The sequence below is a fragment of the Pantherophis guttatus genome, chromosome 1, assembly GCF_059756535.1.
Source record: "Pantherophis guttatus breed Tessera chromosome 1, ASM5975653v1, whole genome shotgun sequence".
Lineage (NCBI taxonomy): Eukaryota > Metazoa > Chordata > Lepidosauria > Squamata > Colubridae > Pantherophis > Pantherophis guttatus.
The window spans coordinates 20,724,872-20,743,105 of record NC_142063.1 but is presented as its reverse complement, the minus strand read 5'-3'; the positions used below and the strand labels follow the sequence as shown (position 1 = coordinate 20,743,105).

Genomic DNA, 18,234 nt, shown 5'->3' with positions numbered 1-18,234 from the left:
CTTCTGGTCTAGAAGACGAAAACTAAGAGAGGATCTGGATCTGAAACAGAAACAGAAATTAATGTGTTTGGTGCCCCTGGATATAATAGAGTTGTTTTATGGAAAGCATTTTCCTTGGGGTTGAATCAGATCTCTTGTGCAAACAGTTTTTCATCTACTTCTATTATTTAATGTTTCAACCAGAGTACAGAATAGCATCTCCAAATCTGCCTTGTAATTTCTCAAAAAAAGGTTTCTACTTCTCAACTGTTCTCAGAGTTCTTGAATATTTATTTTAAATTTCTTGAATGAATATCCTGGAGTAGAATTTCGGTTGGACATTTTCCTAGCAAAACCCATGTACAGTGTCAGAGAGATTAATTACATATTACAGCAGGACATTCACCACTGAAAAATGCAAAAGAAGTCATATCCTAATCAGGAGAATTTAAATAACATTGTCTTTAAAACTTTTAAAGCAATTGTTAAAACATGACAGGAAAAAAATGCAGGACCCAACAATCAGAATCACAATACAGTTATCTCTGGCCTCGAGGCTCTAATTTTGGGATCCTGATGGGATGGGAAAATGACCTGTGGCCCTACAGATGTCTGAATGGCAATTATAATTTCCAATATTGGATAAGTTTACAGAAATTCTGGGAAATGCTAAAGTGTCATGGCTAGTAAGACTGCATTACACCAACATAAAAGGGGAAGGATGGAAAAATACAAGAAAGCAAAGCCAAGTTGTACCTATCAGACTTCAAAAGAGTCCAGTGCAGAGAAAATTGGGGGTGGGGGGGAATCTGCAAAGGAATGGGCCTATTTGTCTCAATATATATTCATCCTTGATAGCGTGGAATGAAAAGCATGCAGCTGCAGGGGATGACCCATTTACTAAAGTGGAGGCCAAAGTAAGGGGCAAAACTGGTTTTAGGAGGATGGCCTAAGAAAAAGGTTTGTGCATATCAGCAGAGGAAGAAAGCTGTTTCTGAACTTCCCTGTCTCTCCCTGAAAAGTTAATGGGTAATCTTCTTTAAAATGTGGCAAAATAGGACGTTTTGTCCCTATTTATCATGTTCAGCCCTTCTACTTACAGGTTTCAATTTTCCAGAAATCACCTTCTTCTAGTCTACTCTGTCTCTCTTTGTGTCTTTCTCTCCCTCTCTCTCTGTGTATAAAACATACACGGGTACGGGGATGCATGGGGGTGGTTATGTGCTGTCCACTTGTTGTCAACCCTTACTAATCACAAAGACCTTCCTCAGAACGAAAATATGTGTATATGTGCATGTACACGTGTGCACAGGTACACACACACTGAAAGCCAGTTTATCTAGTGCCATGATGGCGAACCTATGGCACGGATGCCACAGGTGGCACATGGAGCCATATCGGTGGGCACGTGAGCTCAGCTCCGGCACACATGCGTGCGCTGGTCAGTTGATTTTCGGGCCTTCTGGGCCCACCAGAAGTCAGGAAACATGCTGTTTCCGGCCTCCAGAGGGCCTCTAGGGAGGGTGGGAAAGGCTGTTTTTGCCCTCCCCAGGCTCCTAGAAAGGCTCTGGAGCCTGGGGAGAGCAAAAAATGGTGCCATCGCGTGCCAGAAGCAGGGGGACCATGGGGAGGCACATAAAATTATGGATGTGGGGACACGTGCATGTGACACCACCACCACCCCGCGCGCTCCCCTCGCTTTTGGCATGCGATGGCAAAAAGGTTAGCTATCACTGGTCTAGTGGTTAAGGCACTAATCTAGAAACTGGGAAGCCATGAGTTCTAATCTGCCTTAGCCATGTAAGCCAACTGGGTGACTTTGGGCCAGTCATGCTCTCTCAGCCCAACTCACCTCACAAGGTTATCGTTGTGAGGAAAATAGGAGGAGGAAGATTTGTTGGATATGTTTGCTGCCGTACGTTTGTAAAAATAGTAAAGGTGGGATATAAATAAATAAATAAAAATAAAACAAAGTGGGCAATGGTGAACTACTTCTGAAATCATTGAAAATACACACACACACACATACATCCCATCCCCATAGCAGCATCTCCTCTAGACCTGTGGGTTTTCTTGACAGCGACAATATTGCAATCAAACTGTTAAACTGCTTTGCCACAATGGTGCTGCATCAGTCAAGCAGAACTGGGAAATAAACAAAGGAGCTCCTGCCTGTTGGCATCAGTGCTATGCACCATTCATTCTGTGATTTTTTTTTTAAAGACAGTTTCCCAAACGTCTGCCCAACTTTGACTGAATCAGAGCAACAGGGTGAAAAGGACTGCTGGGGACAATGGAGCCCTCTGCATGAATGCTGGCACTTGGGCAGCTGCCTGAAGATATGAATTCCACCCACCTTTGTTTATTTGGCCACAAACCCTGGAGAATCCTAGCTCTAGATTCCTAACTTAGCAAATGCTTTGTTAAAATATTATGACGTATAAGTCACCAGCCCCTGTTCCCATGGGAAGGAGGACGTCCCAGGCATGTAAGCTGGTGAATACATAATGTACAGTATACATAAATCCTAAGGCAGTTCACAAGGCAAGTCCACCATTTCATAGGATGCAGCTGGTGAAACAGATTGAAACCTACAGGAATTAAGTCCACAAAACTCAATAAGGTCTCACAGCCTAACTTATCCAACAAGATGCCTGTTGTTAGGGGGAAATAGGACACAGGAATGCTGTGAACATGGGCTATAATGCAAGGGTGTCAAACTCGAGGCCCATGGGGTGGGGTGCTTAAATCTGGCCTGCGGTGCTGGTCTGGAAAGAGCAAAGGACCAGCCCACGATGTCTCTGGCAGCCAAAATGGGGCACAGGGGACTGTGCGAGGGCCCCCTGCGCCCCCTTTGGCTGGCAGAGTGCTGCAGGAGGCCGTCCAGGCCGAAAACAGGCACCATGCTCCATTTTGGCCGGCAGGGTGCTTCAGGAGGCATCCATCCTCTCTCCCCCACCTCCCGGCTGGCCCATGGAGGAGAACAACAATGCTGACCTGGCCCTCGAAGAAATCCAGTTTGACACTCCTGATCCAGCGGTGAAATGCTACCGGTTCACACCAGTTCAGGCGAACCGGTAGTGATAAAAACTACCGGTTTGGGCAAACCGGCAGTAAAAAAAAGCTACTGGTTCAGCCAAACCTGGATGAATCAAGAAATCCTGCTTTCTAGTGAATCTAAATTGCCCAGCACAGCTGTTCCCCCCCTCGCTGTTCTACTTACCTTCACAACCCTTTTTCCATGCGAAGCATGCATTTGGTGCGTACTGCTTATGCGCGCACAGCATGCATTTCATGCACTGCGCATGTACTTGTGCACACTGCACCTGTGCATGTTTGGTGTGCACTGTGCATGCATGCGCAGAGCATGTGCTTGGCACACATGTGCCAGTAGCAAACCGGTGGCAAACCGGGGAGGATTTCACCACTGCCCTGATCTAATGGAACAAAGTCAGGGGATTCCTCTTTTTGTACATATATAAAATAATGTGCAGCATCTTAATGTTTTGAAGAAAGATGTTTTGAATACTCACATAAATAAGGATGACATGATTAATAACATCGTCTGATTTTCCCATCATGAAGAATCTAGCCTGCTCCTGTGTCTATGTTTTTAATTGATCAATTCTAAAACGGCGGTATAGCAAAGGAAGGCAGATACTCTTCACTCTTCTCTCACAAGAAATTGGAAATCAATTCTTCTTCAAGTTTTATTTATGCTGTTGGAATATGTTTTATTGTTTATTCAAAATGTTTCTGGGTTGGCTGTCAGGATATGCATCTGCAAAAGAAATACAGCATTAAAAACCATTAAGATCGCAGATCAAATGCTATGTAATTTAAAATAAAAATATAAAATAATGAAAGCATTAACATATTTTAAGATGTTCAAAATGTAAAAACTAATGACCATGTGTGGTAGAGATAAACCTTCGCAAGATTTCACATGCCAAATTGAAAAAAATGTTGCTTGTATGCCTCTCAAATTAAATTTGAAGAAAAAAAAATTCAAAAACAAATATTCAGAAATCTCTTGAAAGTTGTTAAATTTCCAATTGCCTCTCCCTGGCAAAACTGTAATGGTATACAGTAGTGTTGAAATGCTGGCTAATTAAATGACAGATTTTCACAGAAAGCAGTAAGAATTTGATCAGAAATGGAACACAACATATGGATTTTTCAAGTTTCTTCGCTCTCTCACTGATAGCAATAAATGCAATCTTGATATTATTTCCTTATCCTTTACTTAATCTCATTTAATGTATTGATGCAATCCATTTAGAAATTACTAGCACACTGGTAAGCAATTCAATTGCAAACTGTTTAGCTGGTTTTAAGTTTTTGACTTTTTATACATTCTACATTTGCAAATAAAATGACATTTACCTCTGGAAAATGGGCCAGGAAAAAAAGGGGTGGTGGATTTTACTCTGTTCTTACAGTAGCAGCTTCTGGACCCATTTACAATATTTTGTCAGGAACTTTCCATGACATGCAGAAGAGATGAAAGAAAAGGAGGACATCTGAGCTCTGCTGCATGAATAAATAATCTAGAAATTGAATTATTTAGCAGTAGATCTCATAGCCTAAGAAGCTGCAATACCCAAGCCTCTCTTGAATACCTTTACCCAGCTTAACATTTCTCTCTTCTCCAACCGTCTCAATAGTAAAGCAGCAAGAATTCAGTAAACTTGAAATATTTTAAGGGGGAAAAAATGTGGAACAGCGCTTTTCGGCTGAGGGGAAGTTTCTATTCATATTGGAGAATGACAAGCTGCCCTTCGTATTTATTTTGTGGGAAGGTGGGAGAGTTGCAATGTGGAAGTAATGACTAAAGAGTAATTACATGAAATTTTAATCACATTTAGGCAGTTCTCACACAATAACCTTAACCCAGAAGTAAGTCCCACTGAACCGAATGAAGCTTTTAGTGGAAGTATGCTCACGATCACAGGCCAACTGCTTGTAACTGGACAATTAACCATTGGTGAGGGTGAAATGCCTCCTTTGCAAAGATTGCTCTATGTCCTTTTGTAAGGAGGCAGCCGCTGGAATTTTACATCTAAAATTCAGTTCTGTACAAGGGAAGCTGACCAAATCGGACCTTAAACATATACACAGATGGACATGCCTTTCGGATATCCAGGCTTTGTGGTTTCAACAAAATGTCTTAGCATGGTAGGCAGGAAATGGCTGGTGTTTCTTATACAAGGAAATGAGTAATCAGAAGATTCTAAAGGAATACAGAAAGCAAGAAAGTGCTGAAAATGCATGGAAAGGGTAATGGGATAAATTTGCCCATTTACAAAAGAAAGGTCAGGAAGGTTAGGAAGGTCAGAGAAAAAAAAATGTTTTAAATCCACATGGGAATTTTGCTTAGATTTATCTATTTGGTTACAGTTTCATTTTAAATAACCATACACATAATAAGAAAAAATAGATAAGAAGGGCTAGACTAGGGAATCAAAGAGCCAGTAACTGTATTCATAGATCTCATTACTTTTAGCTATGATTATCTGAATTGTTTGGAAATTACTGATTAAAGTAATTTCCAGGGGTGAAATCCAGCAGGTTCTGGAGAACCAGTAGTGGAAATTTTGAGTAGTTCGGAGAACCGGCAAATACCACCTCTGGCTGGCCCCAGTGAGGTGGGAATGGAGATTTTGCAGTCCTTCCCCTGCCACACCCACCAAGCCACGCCCACAGAACCGATAGTAAAAAAAATTGGATTTCACCACTGGTAATTTCCTTCTGTTTACAATTTGCAATTGCTGAATTCACATAACACCAAGGGCCAAACAAATAAAAATATAGCTTATCATGATCTGTGAACTAGGACAAAGTTCTAGGAAAGGACAAAGATGCCTTTCTCCACTATTTCTCCAAAATATTTTTATATCCATTTTCTATTCCTCTCTATTTTTCCATGTAACACTGCCTCGAGAGCTACACTGGTTAGCAATTTCCTTTTGGTTAAAATTCAATGGACTGAATTGTCACCTGTAATGTCCTTCATAGCTCACAACCTGTGCAACTGCCCCTTCTCAATACTGATACTACCTGCTTGTCTAATTAGAGCTTCTTAGTTTATTGATTGCAATATGTTCTACCTGGGGTTGCCCTTGAAGATCATCTAGAACAGGGCTGTCAAACTCAAGGCCTGGGGGCCGGAACCAGCCTGCAGGGCCACCCTGGAAACAGCGAAGGACCAGCCCACAGTGCCTCTACCAGTGAAAACAGAGCTTGGGAAGACTGCAGGTAGCCTTCCAGAGCTCCATTTTGACTGGGTTCCAGGAGGCCGTGGCAACTGAAAACAGAGCTCAGGAACCCATTTTCGCTGGTAGAGTGCTCAGGTCACCACAGGCGCCCCGACATGAGTGACGTCGAGCTGGCCATGCCCCCCCTGCCCCTCCCCCATGAGGTCAAACACAACCCTGATGTGGCCCTCAATGAAATTGAGTTTGACACCCCTGATCTAGAAGCTACAGCTGGTTCAAAATCCAGCAGTGCAAGCAGTAAGAGTCACTTCTTCCTACACCCATTTGTCAAGGTGAGGCAGCTATCTGGCTTCCAGGCACCGATCGTTATATAAAAACTCTTCATGGCATAGGAACTAGTTAGCTTAGGGTCCCCTGATCTCCCATTGAATCTTTGTGCTGGGTTCATTCAGACAGAATGGCTATGCTCCAGATCTACTCAATTAAAGCATGCCATCTTATGGGACTCAAAAAGCATACTTTCTCTGCTGCTTCTACTGCCCTCTGGGACAACCACCCTAGAGATACAAATGATCAAAAATTTAGCTTTGTTCCCAGGCCTGGCGTTAATGTATTATACATTAATGGGGATCCTATTATGTTTTCATTGTTATTGCTGTTTATAGTCCAGCCTGTCATGTTCTATTTTATGTTTTCTATCTCTTTAACTGTTTTAATTGTGTATTTGGATTTTGTAAGCTGCCCAGAGTCTACTACAATAGCCAGCCATAATACATTTAATGAAACAAATCTATACATCCATGCATACATTTCCCTCCATATTCCTTCAGTCGGGGAAGGCCGTCTTCAAGGATCACAGCCAACTCAGTTGCTGACTCCCCTTATGGAACAGCATTTCTCCAGAAAATTCCTGCTCTGTTGACTTTTAGGAAAGGAATTAAAATGTGGTTTTCCAGCAGGCATTGGGAGCAGAATGTTGTGATATTTTCCCCTTGGACAGTAGAATTTGTCTGCTAAATTGATTATGTTCCCAGTAGTGTTGTTATAGGTTGTTGCTAACATGATTCAGTATTTTATTTTTATATTTTAACTTAATTTAGGAACAGTGGAACATATGCCACAGAAACGTTTGCAAATGGAACAGTTTGTAAGTCCATTAAACTGAAATAAAATTAAATATTTCTCTTTCTAGATTGTAGGATCACACAGTAACATTAATGAGCAGTTTGCTGTTTATGGAACTTACTGACACAATATGTGATTGTATGCATTGCTTTAGCACCTTTAAACACCTTAGGACAGGGGTCAGCAACCTGCGGCTCTGGAGCTGCATGTGGCTCTTTCACCCCTCTTCTGCGGCTCCGTCACTCAAAATGTATCACAATTACCAATGTGCGACACCCGCCGGCATGTGATTTATTGAGCTTTTCGGCCCCCGGTAGGCCAACCATGGATAAATCCAAGAAAAGAAAAGTTTCAGAAGAAAACAGAACATTTAACTACAACTACATATGCTAGGCACGGGAAGGGTTTTGTGGCTCCCAGTGTTTTTCTTCTTCTTCTGTGGTTTAAGGTTGCAAACCCCTGCCTTAGGACCAGATAAATTAATGGAACAGGCAGAGTTTTCAGTCTCTATTTGTTAAACAGAACCTCCATATTTTATAAAAATTGCTGTCTGAATACTAAGCAATGGGAAGCAGAGGAACCAACGGAACAATTGTTTATTTCATCCCCTATTCACAGATTTCCTAGAATTGTTCTTCCATTTTCAGCAAAATAGTTTTGCACAATTCACGTTAACAGCAGGACCTAGATTTCTTGTATAAATTTAGTGCTTTAGGTCAGTGTTTCTCAGCCTAAACAACTTTAAGATGTGTGGGCTTCAGCTCCCAAAATTCTCCAGCCTATGCATGGACTAGGAAATTCTGGAAGCTGAAGTCCACGTCTTAAAATCGCTGAAGCTGAGAAATACTGCTTTAGGTGCTGTACAGAGACGATCCTGATCAAACATTTACTAGTTAAAGAGGAAAAGCTATTTAATTTTATCCAAAGTGGTGGGAGTTAGACTGACAGTGAAATGAAATCCCTCCTCAGTGAAACTCAATATTGTGAAGTAATATAATAGCATGTGTTATTTTGCTCCTACACACAATTTATTGACATCTGGCAAACTGGAGACAGGACAACTCAGCTGAAATGAAGGTGCAGAAAACTGAACTATAGGCTTTGTTCTCTCATATTTTTTACCCTATTTAAGGTTAACAATACCGCACTGCTATCTAATCTACATCTTCCTGAGAATAAAGTCAATAAACCTTACTTCAAGCATTCCATGGGAAAGTTTAACTTTGTACTATAAGGTTCAATGACAACAAAGGAACCTGCTATTGATAGTAGCCCATTTTGTTTAATGCTAGGGCTTCTCCAGACTGGGTGGCCACCAGAATGCCTTGATCTGAGGATCACTTGTCCCAAAGAACCACAAAAATGGCTGCTCAACTATTTTGATATCTTGAAGAAATCAGACCCAGAAGGCACCTGATCCAGAGAGCTGTCCCAAGACCTTGTTCTGAAAAACACATAGGATGAGGCACTTGAACTACTAGTGAGTTAGGAAGGTCTTGGGTAAGGGGTTGATTCTTTTCTTTACCCTTTCTGGTCTGCTGGCTAAGTTATTAAGTCTTACATTCTGGCTGGCCCTTGGTGGTTTTGAGCAAATCACACCATTTTTGTGAAAATTTTTACCTGATTAGAGCACTGGTGAAGAGAACCTCTTTGAAGTATTCTAACCAACTGCAATATTTCAGCTGAACACGATGGCAGAGTAACGTTGTTTTATGTATTTTTGTTGTCACTAACTGGTCATTTGGATTTTTGCAGCTTAGATCTGGTAGCCCATTTCTAATGTTTTCTTCTAATGTTTCATCCATCCAACTGGGCAATAAGTGGAACACAGTAATTACCAGGAACCTAGCACCTTGTTCATCCTGGTATTTATTCCTTTATTCCTTTTTATGGTGATGAACAGGAGGAAAAAAAATCTTTGGTGGGGGCAGCAGGACTCATCCATTCTCTGGAGGCAGGACATAGTGAACTCAAAACACTTCAACAGTAACACTTCAATATCCTCACCTTAGCATTTGTTCTGGAGGAGCAACTAAGAAACAAGTTAATTGGCTCCACTGTGCTCAAAGTCAAGTGCAGGACTGCCATTCCAGGCTCAAAAACAACACAGAGAAATCTGATTGAGTCCAATTGCTTACACTTACAGGACAGAAAACTGCCATAACTATAACTGCTATAACTTTCTTACCTACTAGATATATCCTGAGATATGGCTATCCTGAACCTCATTCCCCCCCCCTCCCCCTGGGACTGCGCAGTCTCTTAATTTGGGCTTCTCTATTGCCTGGGAAAGCTCTGTGATGCCAAGACTCCCCCTCCAGTGTTTCTCCAGGTGCACATTCCATCACAAGGAATGATCTCTACTGTAGTCAGCACACAGTCTGTGTGTGTTTTAAGTGACTTAGTGTGATATGAAAATCCTGTTGGAGCATTTTCTATGTAATGTTCACAATCCAAATCCACCAAGTATTTTTCTAAGATACAGATAGATTTGGAAGATTATCTAGTCCAACCCCCACCCAAGCAGACCCTACACCATTTCTGACAGATGGCAGTCCAGTCTCTTCTTGAAAGATTCCAGTGATGAAGCTCCCCCAGATGATAATGATGACTAGATTTGTTAAGGCTGTCTAATTCCAAGACTTAGAAGCACAAAATAGGGTAGAGCAACATACAGCAAAATCAAACAGCTAAAATATTAGTTTGGATAATAACATCGACAAAACTAAAGACCAAAGACTCACTGGAATAGCATTGATTGAATTGGCTTTCTAATAAGCAAGGAGAGTTACAGCCACCCATAATTCTGGGATAAGGTATTCCATTTTATAGAGTTTAGGAGAAACCTTTCCATACTACCACCTCTTACAATGCTAGACAACACAGTATCAACAGTAGAGTCCTTCAAATTTCTAGGTTCTATCATATCTCAAGCCCTAAAATGGACACCTAATGTCAAAAACGTCATCAAAAAAGCACAACAAAGAATGTTCTTTCTGTACCAACTCAGGAAGCTCAAACTGCCCAAGGAGCTGCTGATTCAGTTCTACAGAGGAATTATTGAGTCTGTCATCTGCACCTCTATAACTGTCTGGTTTGGCTCTGCAACCCAACAAGATAGACACAGACTTCAGAGGATAATTAGAAATGCAGAAAAAACAATTGCTACCAACCTGCCTTCCATTGAGGACCTGTATACTGCAGGAGTCAAAAAGAGGGCTGTGAAAATATTTATAGACCCCTCATATCCTGGACATAAACTGTTTCAACTCCTACCCTCAAAATGACGCTATAGAGCACTGCACACCAGAACAACTAGACACAAGGACATATTTTTTCAGAACGCCATCACTCTGCTAAACAAATAATTCCCTCAACACTGTCAAACTATTCACTATGACTGCACTACTATTAATCTTCTCATCGTTCCTATCACCCATCTCCTTCCACCTATGACTGCATGACTGTAACTTTGTTGCTTGTATCCTTATGTTTTATATTGATATTGTTTCCTGGTTGCTATTTGTTCCCTATGACTATCATTAAGTGTTGTACCTTGATTCCTGACGAATGCATCTTTTCTTTTTATGTACACTGAGAGCATATGCACCAAAGACAAATTCCTTGTGTTTGCAATCACACTTGGTCAATAAAATGTTCTGTTCTGTTCTCTGTTCTGTCAGAACCATCACTAAGACCGGCCTGTGGATCCAGGCCAGGAAGCCTAGGAGAATATATGCTAATTATATATTCTTTTGTGTATTTCTCATTTGTGTAAATCATGAATGGGCAGCTTGTAGACAGTTGAAGGACCCATGGCTAGGGGTTGGTACAAATTGTGGTCTGGGGTAGAGTGGGGTTTAAAGACATATAACATTAAGTAACTTTAAAAAAAAAAAACTACCAAGGACTACATATCACAAAGAGTCTTACAAAAAGTCAGATTTTTAAGTCACTTGGGACAATTTTTTAATTCACTTGGGCTTTGAATTCTCCAGAAAGGGTATAAAACGGAGGACATGTGCTGGTTTCAAATATATTAGAAATGTATTATGTAGATACTACATAAATTCTTTTCAAAGAACGGGCAGAACTCGAAGAACGATCAACGAGTCTAGCAAACTGCTACAATCATTTCTGCTTCTCCTCAACTTGCTCGGCCAACTTTTTAAAGTCTTTCAACAGATTTCCCCGGCAGACTCTTGTTCTGCCATCTTTCAAAAGAGCCGCCAAGGCTTCAACCCCTGGTTTGCCAACTATCCAACTATGGCCGTCTCGAGAGCAAGTCGCCCTCTGGATTCATTTGCCCGTAGCCACAATGGCGGTCGGGACAGACCGGGTTTAAACAGCGGAGGGAACCAAAAAAAAAAAAAAAAAAATCCCAACCCTCCCACCTCTTTTAAGATGGCCGCTCCCCGTCTTCACCGCCAGAGCTCAAGAAGGCCCCGCGAATCCCACGGCGGACAATCCAGCCGCGAGCCGGAGTCCAACTTCGCCCCCGTCGCTTAGTTTCCACCAATGAGAAATCCCAGTCGGCTCGCGCTGAGCCGAAACGGCGAGGTTCCGTTGCCTGCCCCTTCCAAGCGACAGGCCAAGCAGCCAATCAGTTTTCAGCGTCGGGAAGGAGTCGAGGGCGGAGCCTTTCCGAGCCGCCATTTTGTGAGTCTATATAACACGTAGCCGTTGGATCCGCTCCTGCTACTCCAGCGCCTGCACTCCGCTTCCCTTCGGGTTGCCTTCGTGTGCCATGGACGGGTAAGCGATAACAAGGACGGGGGGAGAGGACGGCGTCACTTGTGAGGCGATATTGTTTCGGGAGAGGCTCACGGCTCCACCTGGCCGTGTCGCATAACTGAGGCGAGGGAGCGGCCGCTCTCCGCCCGGCGTGAGAGAAATCGCTGGACGCGGGTGTGCAAAGAGAAGGCGGAAACTAGGCCACTCGCACCATGGCAAAAACTTTTGGCCGAGTTCTGGAAACAGAATCGAAGAGACTCTGGGATACACGTACAGCCGTCCCGCGATATCCCCCCCTCCCTCTCTTTCCTCTACCGGAATTTGCCCTCCCTTTTTGAAAAAAAGTTCTGCGCCGCCATCGTTTTCCCCCCTCCCCCCGCTCGCGGGCTGCGCGCGCACGCTCCCGACCCTCCCTTGAACGTTCTAAAAATCCACCACCCGCGCGCGAGCGCCCCCCCTCTTCCCGCGCGCGACCTAAATCCGGCTGCCCGATATTCTGCGCCTCGAGTTCTGTCTCGCTGCCCTTTTCCGCCTAACCATTTCCGGCACATGGTTGGTGGCTTTTCCCCCAATCTGGTGTCCCGCGCCCTCCCCCCCCTCACTCCGGTTGCTCTATAATTCACAGGAATGTGGTTTGGTTGGGGGAAAACTCGTGGGGTGTGTGCCGGGTTGGAGTAAACTGTCCCGCGGTTTTGCTCCCATCTCCTCCTTCCCTTCCTGAGCTTTATACTCAAAAAGTCCCAAATGCGTGACTTGCTCAACATTCCGGATATGAACGCGCCCGGGCGTCCTCGCCCCTTTTCCTCGCTTCTCCATTTTTTTTTAAAAATAATTTAACTCTCAAGGTAGTTCCTGCTGGGTTCGGGCTGCCTCGTGCTCGTGTTCTGGCCACGCCCCCTTCCCACATTTGGCCTCCTTCCGTCTCCCGGATATTAATTAGCCTAAAGGGCTTTTCTTTTCTGCCTCCGCCCTAATCCCACTCTTGCTTCTCTAACGTCTTAAAAGACAAAATAATTTCGGAGAGGAGAAGAGACTTAAACACGTGCATTAAAGAAAATAAAAGGTATAGTCCCCTTTTTACGCGGTTTATATATGCTGAACGATGACTCCCAAAAAAGTTGGAGGCATCTAAGAAGAGTTAAAATACGTTTGGGATTTTTTTTTTTTTTAAAATGGTGGGATGATCTGAGATGGACACAGTTGGGAAGATCCGTTTAGCCTAAAAGAGTAAGAGTTGTGGAGGGGAAGATAAACGATGTGGGGGGGGAGATAAAGAGAAATTTAATAAGCCTTTCTAGTTGTTGAATGTTCGGTTGTAATGCAATTCCTGATGATGTGATGTGATGTTCTGTATTCAGAGTAGGTTCTTTTCATCTAATTGGTTTTTATTCCATGACATGACCCGTCTTTTAAACATCAAAGTTACATTTGAATCCAAGGTCCTTTGCCTTCATTTGTTTTGTTTCAAATATTTTCTAATCCGAGTGAAATCTAGTGTCTTTCTCCCTTCAATACAGTTCCCTATCATATGTTTATTCAAAGAATTTAATTTTGCTCATTAAGCCAAAAGATTTAAGAGCAATCAATTATTGTAATATGACAGATCTGCAATGCAGCCTTTAAGTATAGTTCATTTTAAAAATGAGACTCTTGTAAGTAAGAAAAGCAGGGAAGCAACTTCACATATAGTTTGTACTATTAAGACCAGCTCAGATACAAATAATTAATGAATCATTATCCACCAGGTAATAGCTGCAGAAAACCAAAAGCAAATGGAATCAACAAATATTGAATTTTTTAAAAACCCAAATGTGAAATTTCTGACCCCATAGTAGAGTATTTTAAAGAGGCCTGTAGGACACCTGGAAAACTATAAACTGGGTAGCTCTAAGGCTAAGCAAATTGTTAGTAATGAAAAGAAAAATACCGTGCTTCCCCGAAAATAAGACTCTGTCTTTATGTTTTTTGAACCCTGAAATAAGTGCTTGGCCTTATTGCCATGCGCTCAAAAGCCCGATTGGGCTTATTATCAGGGGATGTCTTCTTTTGGGGGAAGCAGGATAACTAAACAACTGAACAAATATCGATTCCATAAGGATAAACTTTGTTCCATTATTTGAACATGTCAGCAGCACTTTTCAATATGCTGTACTTGGATTTTCACAAAGTCTTTGATGAAGTTCTTCATTAAGGGCTCTTGAGTAAACTGTAGTGGTCATGAGATAAAAGCCTGTTTTGAAGGCAGGAATGAAGGAAATAAGATGTGTGTTGATTGTGGCAGGCAAAAAGAGCTCAGTGTTGAGACTGGTGCTTTTTAACTTGTTCATAAATTATCTTAATATAGGAGCAAAAGCTTTTCCGTAAATTGTTCGTAAAGCTATCAACCCAAATTCACAAATAATGCTAAATAATCTGGATGATATGAACCAATTTTTATTGTAAAGATTTTTTTTTTTAATTTGGTGAATTGTCAACCAAACGGCAGAGATAGTTTAAGTATTTAAGGGTAAAATAGTGTTCATTGAGAAAAAAAAGTCACATATAATGAATTGTCTGTAAGAAACCAAAGCTTTGGGTTTATGGTAGATAGCTCAATATATAAAACTGGCAGCTGTGAAAAAGGTTAATGCTAGCAAAGTCAAAGGGATTGAAAATAAAACATTCCAACATTGTAGTGTCTTTATAAGTTTAGTTCTCCTTTGTTCTTAACCACTGTTAAAAAATAGGAAAAAGCATAGAACACAACTACAAAGATCAATGGAATTGAACATGTTTCCTATAAAGAAAAAAATACTTGCATACAGCTAAGTGGAAACATGATCCTGGTTTTTAAAAACATGCATGACATAGAAGTTTTTCTTTTTATTCTCAAAAATTAGAACTAATTGGAAGAAGATTTGGAATAAATAAAAGATAATGCTTTACATAGAATATATAGAAATTATTATCACCTGATTATTTATTTATTTATTTATTTATTAGTCATATTTCTATGCGGCCCACTCTCCGAGGACTCTGGGCGGCTTACACCAAAGACAGTATACTAAATAGCATATTGCCCCCAACAATCTGGGTCCTCATTTTACCCACCTCTGAAGGATGGAAGGCTGAGTCAACCTTGAGCTGGTGAGATTTGATCTGCTGAACTAGCAGTCAGCTGCAGTACTGCACTCTAACCACTGCGCCACCTCGGTTCTTGATGGTTGTTGCATTGGAATGGTTGAAAGGGGATTAGATAAATTACAGGATTGTTCAAGGGAACATTAATCTTGATACTCCATGCTATTTTGTTACCATGTTATCTTGGATGCAACATACTTCTAAATCAAATTTCAGGGAAACAGCAATTGGATGGGAATATGTCTCCATCTCCTAATGTAAATATTTCTTTGGCTACATTGTAAAATAAAAGGACTAAAATGGACCTTGGCCTAATCCATCAAGACTATTCTGATATTATTGCAAATACTCTGGTTTTGCTTCTGTTCTTTATTTACTCCATACTGGTAACTGAGTTCAAAATCTAGACTTGAAATATATTTAGAAATTGTGATCTTCTTTGCTGTTGATATCTTTAAACAAGGTCTTTAAAGCTATTTCATAGAAGCAGTTATAAAAGAGTGAACTTTTGTTTTGATGTCATACTATATGTTTTGTCATTTTAGTGACACCTTCACTAGTTGCAGAAACTGCTCTACATCCATCCCATTTTTCATATATCAGACATTTGTTATTTTTATCTGTTCATTGTGAACCTGGTCAAGTTTTTAAATTCAGTAGAATGTTTTTGTTTGGTGACTTGACAAGCTGGACAAAAGTTAAAACTCTGAATGATATTATATGTAGATATGGTAATTGGATAATAAGTACTATGCTTTGTTTCTTCATTTGCAAAGCATAGTTACAGAAAAAGTTCCCTCCCTATAACTTTTCTCAATCCATTTTTGGATTTTTGGCCAGTCTTCACTTTCCTTAAAAAAAAAAGTTTAGCATGGCCAGTGTACTGTAAATTCTTGCTTTATAGTCCTCTTAGAATGGTTTTTATGCCAAGAAAGGTTTTCACATCTTTTCAGTTAATTGTAGATGTTCTTGGTGAGAACTGCATCATTTCTTCCTTCTGAAAACCTAGAAGAATAAAAATTACATTTTGGATGAGAATGAAGAATTTCCATGCAGGCTTTTTAAATATGTGGAGATGAGAGGAAGCTTTGCTTTTTATCTAAGTTGTTTAAAAGTGATCTTGGAACAATAAAAGATTTATAGAAATTTAGCAGAAGTTATAATGTTTGCATGGACCTCAAGAAAGGTAAATGATACACTGTGATGTCATCTTGTATAATGGCATTTGTATTATGTCACAGCATAAGAGTCACCATTTTGGTATCACTGCCATTATTACAGATTATGTTCAAATTCGGGTCTTGTTTCAGAATAACAGAACAAAATAACGAGTTGGAAGGGACCTTAGAGGTCTTCTAGTCCAACCCTTTGCTCATGCAATACCATTTTGGACAAATGTTTGTTCATTATATAACACTACATATTCTTCATTTTAGCTAATCTGTCAGGCCAATCATTATTGTCTCTGAAAGTATAAAAAATAATTTCTGCCATAATAAATTAGATGGTGTCTACATTGCCAGATTGGCTTTTTATCTAAAGTTAGCTTCTGGAGCTAAGTTGTAAGCTGATACAGTAAACATTTTGGTGATTTAATACAGGGGTCACCAATCTTTGGTCTCTGGACTGGCACCAGGCCGTGGCGTGCCAGAAACCAAGCCAGGCAGACAAGCGAAGTCGCATCCACTGGATGCAGGCAACAGACAAAACCACACCCCCTCCAATCTACGGAAAAACCTCCACAAAACCAGTCCCTGGTGCCAAAAGGTTGGGGGCTGCCGACTTATTTTTTACATTATTACACTTTACACCTTATTTTTCAAGAAAAGCTGTAGAAAAATGCACTGATGATATGCAGTAGCTTGCAGTTGTTTTTGGTGGTGTTTCTGAAGGGATTCATCAATCATGAAAAGACTAAATTTGTCAGACACAGTTGAATAATGGGCTGATGACTGTGGTGTCATGTCCTGGTGAACATGAACCCATCATCCATCCAATCTAAATAAGAGCAGGAACTGTGGGAGATGAAAATCAAACATCTGTCAAATTATGTAGAGGGATAACAATTATGTAGCATATATTTCTGAGTTTATTATCTGTAATGACCCAAGCTGATTAAAGCAAATAAAGCAGTAAGAGAACAATCATGCCATTTCTTGAAAGAACTTAAAGCCTTTTATGCAGCCTTTGTTCTTTTCCCATGTATTTCTTTGTCCTTGTGACTACTACTTCAGCTTCATTCATGGAAATTCTTATATGCAGTGCTAATGCTGGGAAAGGGGTGTGTAATATGTGCATGCAGGGGCAGTGTCGGCTCCCTTAGGGCTGCCCTAGCTGCCGAGAGAGCATAGGATGTGTTGAAACTGTTGTAGGCTCTGGAGTGAGGGCTGATGAGTTCATTAAATCCAGGATAAAAAAAATTTTACTTGATGCATAAGATTTAAAACAAAGGGTGCAACCTTGTTATTTAGTCTTGAAAGTCAGGTTTTAGATGTAGTTATACATCTGCAGGAACAATTAACCTTGTACTACCATAAAGCTTAATTTGATGTGGGAGGCATTATCATATTCAAAAGCCTACTTCTCTGAACTATATAGAGTTGGGTGGAGTACCTTTTTTCAAGTTCAATAGAATTTGTTTCATTTGGTTTGTCCTCTTGTTTTAAGCATATGGAGATAAACGTCATATGGCTTTTACATATTGAAATGTATGTGCAATACTGTATATTTGGCTTGAATATAGTCTGATGTCTAATTGTATTGCATTCTTAGGAAGAACAGTTTTTGTGGTATTTGCAGTAGACTTATTGGGAGATATGTATCTTCCTATAAATTAAATTTCTGATTACTTTTTGATTCCAGCACTATTTTAAGCATACATTGTCTGCTAGGAATTTCACATTTTAACCTTCATTTCGCTTTGTTTTATTTCACATATCTTTGATGTATACATGTAAATCGGCTAACTATGTAATCTTTCTTCTTTTACAGCATTGTCCAAGATATAACAGTTGGAACAAAGGTAGGTGTTTTTATTCCTCTCATTGTTTCAGCAACT

At 40.7% G+C, this 18,234-nt stretch overlaps 1 protein-coding gene across 3 annotated transcripts in view; it reads left to right on the top strand.

Moving 5' to 3' along the window:
- The first annotated feature begins 11,622 nt into the window (after positions 1 to 11,622).
- PTBP1 (polypyrimidine tract binding protein 1) overlaps positions 11,623 to 18,234 on the top strand; it is a 41,092-nt gene continuing 34,480 nt past the window's right edge. Inside the window, exons 1-2 of one of the 3 annotated variants that reach the window (XM_034437652.3) lie at positions 11,623 to 12,077; positions 18,168 to 18,198. In XM_034437652.3, coding sequence (XP_034293543.1) covers positions 12,070 to 12,077; positions 18,168 to 18,198 — 39 coding nt within the window. In that variant the 5' untranslated portion in view covers positions 11,623 to 12,069. The remainder of the gene's footprint in view (positions 12,078 to 18,167; positions 18,199 to 18,234) is intronic. The other 2 variants (XM_087894301.1, XM_034437653.3) reach the window with 2 other exon arrangements.